Below are 14,369 nucleotides of genomic sequence, written 5' to 3' on the forward strand. Positions count from 1 at the left end.
AAAATACACTTTAAGACTTAGTAATGGAAATAACATTTACATCTGAACCAAAATAAAAGCACCTCAGAATAAAACATATTAGAGCTAAAAGGTATTGGAGGGAAATTTATCACCCTAAATATTCATTTCAGAAAATTAAAACCAGAACCCTGGCCAGGTAGCTCAGCTGGTTAGAACACTGTCCTGATACCTCAAGGTTGTGGGTTCAATCCCGTTAGGGTACCTACAAGAATCAACTAATGGATACATAAATAAATAAAGCAACAAATTGATCTCTCTCTCTTTCTCTCTCTCAAATCAATATTTCCCTGTTCCTTCCTCTCTCTAAAATCAATCAATAATTTAATTTTTTTTTAAATTACGTAACTAAAAACCAGAAATCATTGAGCCAACATTCCACATTAAGGGTAAGACACTGATCTTTGCTTCTAGTATAAATTTTCTTATAGACTTATTTCTTATGAATTTTGACCAATAAAATGTGATATTCACGAAGGTGTTACCACATGGTTGACATACAAAGGGTTTCACTCAGTTGTAAATTCTCAAGACTTCATAAAGATGAGTGACAATTTCCTTTCTTAGTAAGAGGATGTCTCCACAGTGTGAGATCTCACATGTTGCCTAAGATTTGAAAAGCTTTGCAGACATTCCCATACTGCTTACATTTATGTTTTCTCTAGTGTGAGTTTTTACATGTCTTCGAAAGTAGGCAGGGCAAACAAAGGCTTTCCCACATTCCTTACATTCATATGGTTTCTCTCCAGTGTGGCTTCTTACATGTCTTCGAAAGGATGAGGGACAACTGAAGGCTTTCCCACATTCCAGACACTCAAATGGTTTCTCTCCAGTGTGCATTCTGGCATGTACAGTTAGGTATGAAGAATGACGAAAGGCTTTCCCACATTCCTTACATTCATAGGGTTTCTCCCCAGTGTGCGTTCTCATATGAATCCTAAGAGCTGAAGGATAAATAAAGGCTTTTCCACATTTCTTACATTCATAAGGTTTCTCTCCAGTATGAGTTCTTACATGTACTGTAAGGTGGGAGGAACTAATAAAGGCTTTCCCACATTCCTTACATTCATAAGGCTTCTCTCCACTGTGAGTTCTCAAGTGTTCCGTGAGGGATGAGGAATGACTAAAAGCCTTCCCACATTCCTTACATTCGTATTGTATCTTTCCTATGTGATCTCTCACATGTGCTCTAAAGGATGAGGGACAACTAAAGGCTTTTCCACATTCCTTACATTCATAAGGTTTCTCTCTACTTTGATTTTTCACATGGGTATTCAGAGATGTTAGAAGATAGAAGGCTTTTCCACATTCCAGACATTCATAGGGTTTCTCTCCAGTATGTTTTCTCATGTGGATACTTAAGGAGGAGGGACAATTGTAGGCCTTCCCACATTCCTTACATTTATAGGGTTTCTCTCCTGTATGTGTTCTGACATGTACAGTGAGTTTTGAGGACTCACTGAAGGCCTTTCCACACTCTTTACATTCGTAAGGCTTCTCTCCAGTATGAATTCTTATATGTATTATAAGGTGAGAGGAAGAACTAAAGGCCTTCCCACATTCCTTACATTCATATGGCTTATCTCCACTATGGATTCTTTTGTGTTTGGAGAGTGAGGAGGAGCAACTAAAGGCCTTCCCACATTCCTTACATTCATAAGGCTTATCTCCACTATGGATTCTTTTGTGTTCTGTGAGGGATGAAGAACAGCTAAAGTTTTTTCCACATTCCTCACATTCATAGTTTGTCTTTCCAGTGTGAATCTTCATATGTGCCCTAAAGAATGAAGAACAGCCGAAGGCTTTGGTACACTCCTTACATTCATAGGGTTTCTCTTCTGTGGGAGTTTTCATATGCTTCTTGAAACAAGCGAGAAAATGGAAAGCTTTCCCACATTCCTTACACTGATAGGGTTTGCTTCCAGTGTGAGAGCCAATGTGATTCTTAAGGGATAAATGATCCGTGAAGACCTTTTTACATTCATGGCATTCATAGGATTTTATCTCAGTAATTCTTTTGGGCATACTAAGATTTGAAATTTGGCTGAAGGTTTGTCCAGATTGATTTTCTTCGTTATGTTCATAGATGTCTTCCACCACATTACTTCTTTCAAAAATAAAAAGCACATTATTAATAATAAATACATTTTTACCATTTTCAGTGACTATGTGTTTTTTGCCCTGTCAAGTTATAAGATGAAAGTTCTCACAAAGGGCTCTACAATAGCAAATATCTATCACTGAATTTTTCACTAATCGGATTTTTCTCATAATCGCTTACAACTGTCAAACGTTGAAGATCTGTCTCATTTGTGGGGGGGGGGGGGGGAAATATCTTGTGAAAATTCTTTCTGCAATCACAATTTCTGACCAAGTTTTATGTACATGGTTTTTAAATGTCATGATGTTTTAAGATTCTCGTCTGAGGTACCACTTTCTTTTATATGAATGGCACTCACCTCAAATGTCTCTTGGGGTTTTTGTTTTTATAACCAATGCAATGGTATTCCCAGTTTTTGTATAAAATGGATGACCAGGAATCATCCTTTTTCAATTTTTCTTTTCTCTGTTGATTGGATGCTTTTTCTCCATAAATATCTTGCGAAGTGACTGATTCATTACTTTTAAGTTGAGTCTCCAAACCTGAAACAAAAGGTAAAGGTACCTATGAGCAAAGGGCTTTTGGCACTAAGGCTGTTTCAAGACTTTGGTAATAAGCACAAGGGTCAATATGTTAAACAACTGACTAAGAAATAATTCCATGAAGATTGAGACTGATGGTAACATGAATAGGGTATTATTAGAATAAAACAAAAAGGAACTGGATAAAATGTACATGACCAAATACTAACTTACAAAGAGGAAAGTCTTTTCCAAAAACAAAGAAAGTGTGAGAGGACTAATAAAATGTCATAACAGTAATCAATGGTATCTGTGAAAAATCTGCCTCTCAGACAAAAGTTTCATTTTGCTTTTATTTTATGTTTCCAAATGTAATATCCCCCAAACAGGACAATTTCTCACAAGAATTCTTGCCCTCCTGGTGCTCCCCATGGATAGTCCCTCTCTTTGTTATCTCCAGGTCCTCCTCTTGTTTCCACTGGAAGATCAGACAGGGTGTATGTAGTGGATACCCTATTGATGCAGAAAGGCATATCATATGAAAGAAAACAATGAGGAACCATAAACATTTCCATGAGACAAAGCAAAACTTTGGTCTTCTGATACTATAAAGATGGGGCAAGTGTGAATTTAATTGCAACAAAATGTTTGTCCAAAAAAATTTTTAAGGGGAGGAGGAGTTGTAACATAGCTTCTGATGTCTAGAACTGATCTTTCATATCTAATCCTCAGTATTACTAGAAGTTGGTCTGATACTTACAGCCAGGACATTTTGTTCTCCTGCTGAACACAGATAATCTCACAGAATACCAATCTTAGACAAGGTTACTCTGATACCATTGTAAAATGAAATAAGACCATTTTAAAATTTAGTCTAAGGACAGGAAAAAATTTAGTCTAAGGACAGGCACTATGCCACCAACAAAATACCCAATAATAGAATTTTCCCCACTTTCTATTAGCATCCAATCTACCCAAGTGAGTTCAATCCAAGTGGGTTGAAGAGTGTCCACCCAAAATCCACATCCAGCCCTGGCCTGTGTGGCTCAGCAGTTGGAGCATCAGCCCACGCATCAAAGGGTCATGGGTTCAATTCCTGGTCAAGGGCACGTACCTGGGTTTCAAGTTCGCTCCCCACCCCACCCCATATGGGAAGCAACCAGTCAATGTGTCTCTCTTACATTCTCATTCTCATTCTCTCTCTCTCTCTCTCTCTCTCTCTCTCTCTCTCTCTGTCTCTGAGTCTTTTCCACTCTCGCAGCTTCCCAACCTGTCTCTGCGCTCTCTCTCACTCGCTCTCTCTCTCAGTCTCTATCTATCTCTCTCCCACTTCCTCCCGTCCTTCCACTCTCTCTGAAAAAAAGCAATGAAAAAAATATCCTCATGTGAAAATTAACCAAAAAAAATTTATTTTTAATCCATGTCTAAATAGATTAATGAAACAGAATAGAGTTCAAAAATAGGTCCATAAAAATAGTCAACTCATTTTTTAAAAAAGGAACAAAGGCAACACAATGGAGAAAAAAAATATTCTTTTTAACAAAGACTAGAACTAGATATTAACATCCAAAAAAATGAATCTAGACACAAACCTTATACTCTTCACAAAATTTGATTTTACAGACCTAAATTTACAATGTAAAACTATAAAACTCTTAAAAGATAACAGGAGAAAAATCTAGATGACCTAGGGCTTGGCAATGACTTGCTAGATACAATACCAAAGGCATCATCTACAAAAGGAAGAATTGGTAAGGGCACATACCCAGGTTGTAGGCTCAATCTCTAGTAGGGGGCATGCAGGAGGCAGCCGATCAATGATACTCTCTCATCATTGATGTTTCTATTTCTCTCTCTCCCTTTTCCTTCCTCTCTGAAATCAATAAAAATATATTCTTTTAAAAAATAGTTAAAAAAAAAAAAAAAAAGCAATGCGATACCACCATACACCTATGAGAATGGCCAAAATCTGGAACACTGACAACACCAAATGATGATTAGGATGGGGAGCATCAGGAATTCTCATTCATTGCTGGTGAGAATGCAATATGGTGCAGCCACCTTGGAAGACAGGCTGGGGTTTTTTAATAAAACTAAACATAACATTCCCATAGAACAGACAATCCTGCTCTTTTGAATTTACCCAAATGAGTTGAAAACATGTGCAAACAAAACTTGCACACACATTTACAGAAGCTTTATTCATAATTGCCAAAAGTTGGAAGCAGTAAAGATGCCCTTCTGTAGGTGAATGGATAAATAGATGGTGGTACATCAAGACAATGGAATATTATATTCAGTGCTAAGAAGAAATGAACTGTTAAGACATAAAAGAACTTTAAATGCATGTTACTAACTGAAAAAAGCCAATGTGAAAATGCTACATACACATACTGTATAATTCCAAATACATGACCTTCTCAAAAAGAAAAAACTATAGACATAGTAAAAACATCCATACTTGCCAGGGTTTAAAAGGGAAGGAGGGATGAATCGATGGGGCAGAGGATTTAGGCCAGTAAAACTACTCTGTATGATATTATGACAGTGGGTATGTCATTATATGTTTGTCCAAACCATAGAAGGTACAACACCAAGAGTGAAGCCTGATGTAAACTATGGACTCAGGTGAGGATATGTCAATGCAGGTTCATCAATTGTAACAAATAACCCACTCTGATGGGGGATGTTGTGCATGTGTAAGGGTAAGGAGTATATGGGAAATCTCTATACCTTCTGTTCAATTTTGCTGTGAGCCTAAAACTGCTCTAAAAATAAATAAATGTTTGGGTTTTGTTTGTTTTTTAATTCATGTGCTGAACCTCAGAATGCTTCCTTATTTGGAAATAGGGTCATTGCAGATATAATCACGTTAAGCTGAAAATTATACTGGAGTAGGGTGGGCCCTAAATCAAATAACTAGTGTCCTTATACAAAGGGAGGGACTTAGAGACAGAGAGAAGACAGAGGCAGAGATTAGAGAAATGTATCTGCAAGTCAAGAACACCAAGGATTTATTTCTCGCCACCACCAGAAGCCAGGAAGAGACAGGCAGGATTTTTTCCAAAAAGCTTTCAGAAGGAGCAAGACACCTTGATTTTGGACCTCCAGATCCAGAAATGTGAAAGAATAGGTTTCTTTTGTTTTTAGTCATCCAGTTTGTAGTATTTTGTTACAAAAGGCCCAGTAAACTAATACAGCCTACTTGCATAGACCCATCCCCAAATCACTCAAAGTTCAAATCCTATCATATGTACTTTCTAAAACCCTCTTACTATGACATCCCACAGCTCCTTATGTTATGTATTCTCCCTTGCTGCACTGAGTAATTAACCCAACTTGTTTTACGTCAGGTATGTTGCTGGTGGTCTTTTAGTAAAGAGCATTGATGGCAGCAAATTCTCAAAAGGTCCCAAACCATAAACCTCCCTGGGTCCCTAAGAGACCCCTCAAATAAATATATATATATATATATATACACATATATATATATTAGAGACCTGGTGCACGAAATTCATGCACTGGGGGAGGGGGGTGTCCCTCAGCCCAGCCTATACCCTCTCCAATCTGGGACCCCTCGGGGGATATCCAACTGCCGGTTTAGGCCAGATCTCACAATCCAGGGCTGTTGGCTCCCAACCACTCACCTGCCTGCCAGCCTGATCACCCCCTAACCACTCCCGCCAGCCTGATCAACACCTAACTGCTCCCCTGCCAGCCCGATTGCCCCCAACTGCCCTCCCCTGCTGGCCCAGTCGCCCCCAACTGCCCTCCCCTGCAGGCCCAGTCCCCCCCCAACTGCCCTCCCCTGCATGCCTGGTCGCCCCCAACTGCACTCCCCTGCTGGTGCAGTCACCCCTAACTGCCCTCCCCTGCTGGCCTGGTCCCCCCACAACTGCCCTCCCCTGCCGGCCATCTTGTGGTGGTCATCTTGTGACCACCTGGGGGTGACCATCTTTGACCACATGGGGGCAGCCATCTTGTGCAAGGGCGTGATGGTCAATTTGCATATTACCGCTTTATTATATAGGATTAGAGGCCCGGTGCACAAAATTCATGCACAGGTAGGATCCCTAGGCCTGGCGAGCGATCGGGGCTGTTGGGGCCTTCCAGCTGCTGGTCAGGGCCTTCCTTTGTTCCATGCCACCCCCTGATGGTCAGCGCACATGAGAGCAAGCAATCAAACTCCCAGTCTCCCAGTTGAACTCCCGAGGGACACTTTGCATATTAGCCACATATATAATTGATTTCAGAGAGGAAAGGAGAGGGAGAGAGAGATAGAAACATCAATGATGAGAGAATCATTGATTGGTTGCCTCCTGCACACCCCCCATTGGGCATGTGCCTTTGACTGGAATCAAACCCTGGACCCTTTAGTTTGCAGGCCAACACTCTATCCACTGAGCAAACCAGTTAGGTATGCCCACACTTTCAACCACAATAAAAAGTCAGTTCAGCACACAGATGTTTATTTTCATGGTGAAGCCCCTAGACTACAGGTTCCTTGGGGTCAGTGACCATGTCTGTCTTATTCACCAATGTATTCCAATTCTTCAGCCCAAATCCTAGCATAAGGAATAAGGTTGAGTTGTCAGATTTGTTTTCTAAACAACTAAATAAAGGAATGCTGCTATTCTTACCTAGCGAGGCCAGGTTCCGGAAGTTCTCCAGCATCACCTCTCTGTAGAGTCTCCTCTGAGCACGATCCAGCAAAGCCCACTCCTCCTGGCTGAAGTCCACAGCAACATCCTCAAAGACCACTGAGTCCTGAAACATCCCACATATTCTGATCAGAAAGATATCAACTTCCCAAATGTGTTCAGGAGGATGGATGATGCTGACAATACAGGGGAAAGGAACTGAGAATCCAGTCATGGGAAGTTCTAAAGATTTTATGGTCTCCTAACATCAACCCCTGGACTCAGCCATCAGATCTTTCTCCCCACACATCCTTCCTAACTGATCAAATCCTGTCTCCCAGACTGAATGAAACTTCAAAAACACTCAATTTATCTCTCCATGGTTCAATGGTAAACAATTCCAGTCTTATAATGATCCAGACCAGTCCAGGGCATAAAACAAAAATGAGATAACTGGCCTAAAAATTAAATACAGCAGGTCCTCAAATGACTTCATTTTGTTATAATGATGAGATGTTGTGAGAACTTAACTCATCTATATCAATCTATGGTGAAACTGGCTTCTGTATGCATTGTTTTGCTTTAAGTCGCAGAACCTACCAACAATGTTAAGTGAGAAACAATTTCACCTGCTTCCTTCTCTCCCACTATAGCAATCAGCACAACATGAAACAAAGGGTCAAATCCGGATGAGGTTTTAATGAATAAAAATGCACTGAGAGAAAGGGAGCTTTCCATTTTTTCATAAACCCGAGAGGCCCAGAAGCCTGCAGACAGCACAACTTTTCAACCCAGGCCCCCAGCTGGCCATTTTCTTGGACTTTAGTCCAGGGCTAAATCCAGCCTACCACCTGTTTGTGTAAGTAAAGTTTTACTGGAACACAATAAAACATGTTTATATGATGTCTATGGCTGCTATCACACTACAGTGACAGAATTTAGTTCCAACAGAAACTCAGGCCTTTAAAGCCTAACATACTACGTGGCCCAACAAAGAAACAGATTGCTAATCCCTGCTCTAAACAATCAGACCGATGAACTGGTGAAATGGGAATATTCTTTTGGAGAATTATTAGCTCTTACCTACCTGTGTCATGTTTTTCTGTAACTCAGCAGCTCTTCTTTCTTCGTCCATTCATGAAGAAAGGCAGACTACTGAGAAGTTACCACTGAGGCAGGAGAAAAAAGACATCATAATTTAGATCTCCCCACAATTTGCACACTCATGAGCTTGGATGCTGCAGCACATTATGAGTTACCATTCCCCCCAAAACACACACACACACACACACACACACACTACCCACACATGCACATGCATACACCCAAGACACCCAAGCAAACACACGCCGATCTTGTAAGAAAGTAGAGCAATCTTACACTGTGTAGAGCTAGAAACTATGCTTTGGTTCTTGTTGGCCTTTTTAAAAAAAAAAAAAAAAAAACAGTTAATAGTCCCATTTGGCAAGTAAGTTAACTGAACTCTAAAAGCTTAGCTAATACTGAAATCAATTTGCCCATGATAATGAAAAGCATAAAAAGTTCCAGGCAATACCTTCAACCTTAAGAATCTACACTGTCTCAAATCCAAGAAAGCACTGACTAATACTGTATACCAGACTTCTGGGTGCTCCGTTCCCAATATTCCTTACTTCTGCACCCCCTGGCAAGCTAACAGGCATTACTGCTCAGCCCCTGATCACCGGACCTTCCCATCATGGGCTGCAGGATCCCTGAAACCTGGTTTATGAGAGAATCAACTAAATTCCACACACAGGAAGCAGAGAAGACTACCATGCTATAATCCTCGTGCTAAATGCTGCCTGTACAGAAGCAGCAGAAATATAATACTTAGGTGAAGTTAGCAATGTGTCATCTCTGATAGTAATATCTACAGTGCTGTTGCCCAAATTTCAAATAATGAAAACAACTGTTTCTTCCACTGCAGTGGATCAAGTATGTATTTTAAAGCCAATAAAAACTGAATAGTCAACCACAGTTTTTACTATATTAATAATATGGTCCATGTGAGTAACCATGATGTGAGAATGACTTTGCAAAGAAATGCCCACAGCTTTGCAAAGAAATTATTTATATTTCATAAACTCTGGAAATCAGGTATTATTACAACTAATTTATAGTGGAGAAATCTTAGAGTCAATTAACCACTCACTCAATGTTACTCAATTAGAAACCTGATCTCTCAGGCTGTGTGTGCAGGTCTATTTATCTCAAGTCCAAATGGCCAATCAGTATATTTCTGAACGTCTACCTTACAACCTAGTTGTTAGTGAGGCCCTCATTCCCTAACATTACCAGGGCCTGGCCTAGAACCCTGTTGGACACACTGTGCAGAGTAGACAAATGAAGTCATCCATTCAAAGGTTTTATCTTTGAGCTCCTTCTCTTGACTAAGACCTATGTCTTGAGCAAGGATGCTTCTCTGAAGGCCCCTACTGCCTGCGCCTTCATTGCATATTTATTTACGTAATATTTCCCCTGGTCCTATGACATGAAATCACAGGCGATGCAGCACTGAACAAAACAGAAAAATACTGAAGCACATGGATTTCATAACTTTTTTAAGGAAGGGCAGTAAATTAACAAAATATCAAGTGGTGGTATATGCTATATAAAATGCAGTGCATTATAGGGATAAGGAGATGCACACTTACGTACCTTTAGTGGGTCAGGACTACTCAGATGGCAGGATAGAAGCAGAAAATTAAAATAACTATTTCAGATAACAATGGGAATCCATAGCTGGTGTGGTATATATACTAGTATTTATATACTTATAAATACCATCAATTCTCAGAGGAGAAAAAATCAGTATCAATGGGCTAACTACTGACTTATAAGGTTGGGAAAAGAATAGCATAAAGAATTAGAAAGAAAAGTGAAAATAAGGCATAATTAATGATGCTTAAAAAAACTAATAAACAGAGTCAGAAAAGGTAGCAATGTGTCCTTTAAAAACTAATGAAGTCGACAAACCCATGGCAATTTTAAAAACAGAGCACAGATAAAGGAAGTTATGAATGAGTCATAATCACAGATGTTACCAGGGAGACTATAACAAAAAAACTAAGGGAATTGATATGAAAACATACAGGTAATGAATAAATTTTGAGAGAGAGAAAGAGAGATATACAATTTTCCATCAATGATTTAAAATAAATACAGAACTTGATTATATCCAGTCATTAAAGAAAAAAAATCTCCAATTTAAAACATACCTATGTAAGAAACAAAAGTTACAAATTGTTTTACGAACAGATAAGTAAAATATTCAAAATCCCATTTTTGGGGGGGGGAGGGGGGACTATTTTCTCAGATATTTCCAAGACCAGAAAAATACTACCAAAAAAAAAGATATCATACACATTAGTGTAAATAATATATTAGTATAGTCAAGAAGTGAAAAATAGCCCTAACCGGTTTGGCTCAGTGGCTAGAGCATCGGCCTGCGGACTGAAGGGTCCCAGGTTCGATTCCGGTCAAGGGCATGTGCCTTGGTTGCGGGCACATCCCCAGTAGGGGGCGTGCAGGAGGCAGCTGATTGATGTTTCATCAATGTTTCTAGCTCTCTATCCCTCTCCCTTCCTCTCTGTAAAAAAAATCAATAAAATGTATTTTCAAAAAAAAAAAGAAATGAAAAATAAAGATATTAATCACAAACCAAGTTCGTTTCATCCTAAGAATAAAATGTGGTTGAAAATGGAATCATCAACTAATAGAATTCACCACATTAACAGAAAAACATCATACACAGTTTGTATTACTAGATAAACTAGTGACTGATCTATATGAATGTTCATTGGTGATAACAACTTAACCCACCAGAACTAGAAGGGAACACGTTTTACTGGGGGGAAAAATCCACAAATACCTCCAGTAAACACCCTACTTAAGGGCAGAATAATCCCCTCTGGGGTCAGAAACAACGAAAGGCTGCAAATTCCATGCTCTTTTACATTGAACCGGAGGGAGGTCTGGCACCACAATAAAGTAAAGAAATACAAGGTGCAAGGGTTGCGGGGGGGGGGGGGGGGAGGCTGAAACTGACAGCTGATCACACTGTGTGTGGAATTCAAAAAATCTACAGATGATTGAAATGTGTAGCGGCGTTCGGCGCGGAGGTTCTGGGTATTTAACCCTCAGTTCTCCGCGATGCGCCTGAACCGCTGAGCTCGATCTGGAGGCACCTGGGTCACGTGTGACGGCGTCCGCGGGCGGGTCAGGTTAAGAGCAGCTGATTGATGTTTCTCTCATCAATGTTTCTAGCTCTCTATCCCTCTCCCTTCCTCTCTGTAAAAAAATCAAAATATATTTTCTAAAAAAAAGAAATGAAAAATAAAGATATTAATCACAAACCAAGTTTGTGGGAGGCGGGGGACGGGTGGGGGCAAATGTCAGCCGCGCTCACCGCACTCGCCGCCGGAATCCACCGACCAGCGCGGAGACGACGAGGTGAGGCTCCGTCCCGGGACCCGAATGGCGGGACGCTGTTCCTTTAGGAGAGAGCCCAGGGCGCTTTGGGGGAGAATCCAATGAGAAGGTGATTCTCCGATCCCCTCCGCTCCCTCCGCCGGCTGGACCCAGCCCCGAGTTCCCGATTCCGAGAGTCGGGGACGCGACACCCGCCGCGAGCGGGGCGGGCCGGGCTCGGGAAACGGCGCAGCGAGGGGAGGTCCGGGCGCGGGGTCCCGGCGGCAGCCACGCTGTGATCGCCGGCCTCCCCGAGGCCGAGCTCTCCGCTTCCGACGCTGGGGCCCGGGGGCGGGCCGGACCGAGGCCGCGGAGGCTGAGGACCCGGTGAAAATGGACCGAGGCCGCCAGGACTGTGCGGGGAGGCGAGGCCGGCCGCTCGCGCGCGCACGCGCAAAAGCACACATTTGCTTCCGGATTTTGCGCGGCGCCCAGCGGGAGAGGCGGGGGCTCAGGAGCTGGGAAATGGGGAGGGACCGGGAGGGTGGGGAGGGGGCGGTGGTGCTTCCAGCTGTGAGCGGCGAGCTGCCAATTTCCTCCCAGAAGAGACATGGTTGGGTCCTGGGACCGGATCAGCGCAGGAGTTGGGGTTGGGTGTCGGTGGGGCGGGACCAGGTCGGTGGGGCGGGGCCAGGTCAGTGGGGCGGGACCAGGTCAGTGAGGCGGACTTAATTGGCTACTCCTGTGGGGCGGGACTTAATGAATATTCCGAAAGGCGGGGCTTACGGTGAGGCCAGGTCGAAGGGCGGGGCCAGGTCGAGGGGCGGGGCCAGGTCAGTGGGGCGGGACTTAGTTGAATATTCCGAGAGGCGGGGCTTACGGTGGGGCCAGGTCGAGGGGCGGGACTGAGGTAGATGAGGGCTAAAGGCGATGTATGGCCTCCAATCCAGGCTCCCAAGAACTGGGGAACGGGACAGACACAAAACCTACACCAACCCACGAGACCTCCCTTCCACCCCAGTCAGTCCTTTCATTAGACTGTGCCAGCCTCTGCAACACTCCCGTCCTCTTTTTTAAAAATGGGAGTGGATATCGTTTTGTAAAAAACTTAAGGTCTACAAATTGTAGTGTGTGCCCACATTTCCTGTGGCCCCCAACCCTGATGCTGCTCTGGCCTTTTACCTCTAAAATCAGCACACCTCACAGTAGGACTCTGTTCAACCTCCTCTAGTATTCCTTTCCACCTGTTTTCCCAATTCCTTTTCACGTTCACATGGCAAAACAACACACAAGCATTCACTAAAGGCCCTTGTACTTCCTTCCGGTTCTCAGCCATAATTGTCACCCACCCCTTGCAGGCCAGGGACCCAGCATCGCAGTTCTACCCAGTGTAGCTGGTACCAACAGAACAAAACTGGGTTTGGTAAAGCAGATCAGAAAGTTTTTTTCTTTGGCCAAAGAATGGAGAAGGAGCTAAAGCTCTAAAAATCCCTTCTGCCTGATTCTGGGGAGGGGGTATTGATTCAATTATTTGATCAGCCCTAACAACTACATTGTATTATGCTAAGGGAAATAAGCCAGTCAGAGAAAGACAAGTATCACATGATCTCACTCATAGTGGAATCTAATGAACAAAATAAACTGATGAACAAAATAGATCCAGAGACATAGAAGCATGGAACAGACGGAGGAATTTCAGAGGGAGGCTGGACTGGGGAGGTGGTGGTGGTAGTAGAGGAAGGGGGTTAACTGGGAAACATGCATATATGCACAGCCCATGGACATAGACAACAGTGTGGTGAAAGCCTGGGAGGGGCAGTGCCAGATGGAGGGGGTCAATGGTGAAAAAAAGCAAAGGGACATCTGTAATAGTATGAACAATAAAGACAAAGTTAAAAAAAAATAAACTACATTGAAAAGCTGAATCACCAACAGTGAATTAATGAAAAGGGCATGTAGTTATGCAGTGATTGTATCCATCATCTCCATGGGGAAAGTTTAGCAACAATGGTGCCAACAGGAGTAAGATGCATTTAAGTATGCAGCAAAATGTGGCATCGATAAAGACGAAATGGAACTTTAAGGGAACATAATCAGGTGGGTCCCTGGGAAGAGCTAGAGTTATGGAAGTTCTCACACTGTCATTGGGAGAACCCAACAGAAAGAACTGTTTATATAATGAAGTTCTGCGGCTCTAACTTCCCCTTTTCTTATCTCCCTTCTATGAATACCCCTCCATCTTCGCTTGCAGGCCACATGGCTTGTCATGTCTGCATGTGCCGGGGTTCTTGTCCTAGCATCAAGAAGGGTTCAGGAATCTGGAAAAGGCTGTGCGTAGATGACATAGGAATCCAGAGACTAATAAAGAGTCCGGAGACTAGATACAATTTTGAAAGGCATTGGGGGTCAGAGGACCTTCAGCTAAAGGAACTGAAGAGTGCCTCCTTGTCTAGGACCCTTGCTTTTATTAACACAATTTGTCCTAAGGCAAGGTGGAGATAATACACTTCAAAGGGTAAGGTTTCAAAGGGTACAGAAGCATTGTCAGAATGGGGGAATTAGCCTATGGCTGCTCAGCTGTTTGGCCAGTAGGAGGCAATAACATGTAGATTAAGATGCCCTTTAACTGTCTGGCAGCCACAATCAGTTTCCTATTCA

At 42.4% G+C, this 14,369-nt stretch overlaps 1 protein-coding gene across 6 annotated transcripts; it reads right to left on the reverse strand.

Moving 5' to 3' along the window:
* Positions 1-597: 597 nt before the first annotated feature.
* ZNF266 (zinc finger protein 266) lies at positions 598-12,193 on the reverse strand. 6 transcript variants are annotated; one of them, XM_036314586.1, is made up of 8 exons: positions 11,710-12,190; positions 9,960-9,975; positions 8,661-8,700; positions 8,368-8,449; positions 7,281-7,407; positions 3,043-3,153; positions 2,478-2,661; positions 598-2,125 (listed from the first exon to the last, which is right to left on the reverse strand). In XM_036314586.1, exons 4-8 carry the CDS (start codon positions 8,413-8,415, stop codon positions 625-627), a joined length of 1,971 nt encoding a protein of 656 aa, XP_036170479.1. In that variant the 5' UTR covers positions 8,416-8,449; positions 8,661-8,700; positions 9,960-9,975; positions 11,710-12,190; the 3' UTR covers positions 598-624. The 6 variants fall into 6 exon arrangements, with proteins under 6 accessions (XP_036170479.1, XP_036170480.1, XP_036170481.1 ...); XM_036314587.1 differs by lacking the exon at positions 9,960-9,975; XM_036314588.1 differs by lacking the exon at positions 8,661-8,700.
* Positions 12,194-14,369: the final 2,176 nt, after the last annotated feature.

The sequence above is a fragment of the Myotis myotis genome, unplaced genomic scaffold, assembly GCF_014108235.1.
Source record: "Myotis myotis isolate mMyoMyo1 unplaced genomic scaffold, mMyoMyo1.p scaffold_m19_p_6, whole genome shotgun sequence".
Lineage (NCBI taxonomy): Eukaryota > Metazoa > Chordata > Mammalia > Chiroptera > Vespertilionidae > Myotis > Myotis myotis.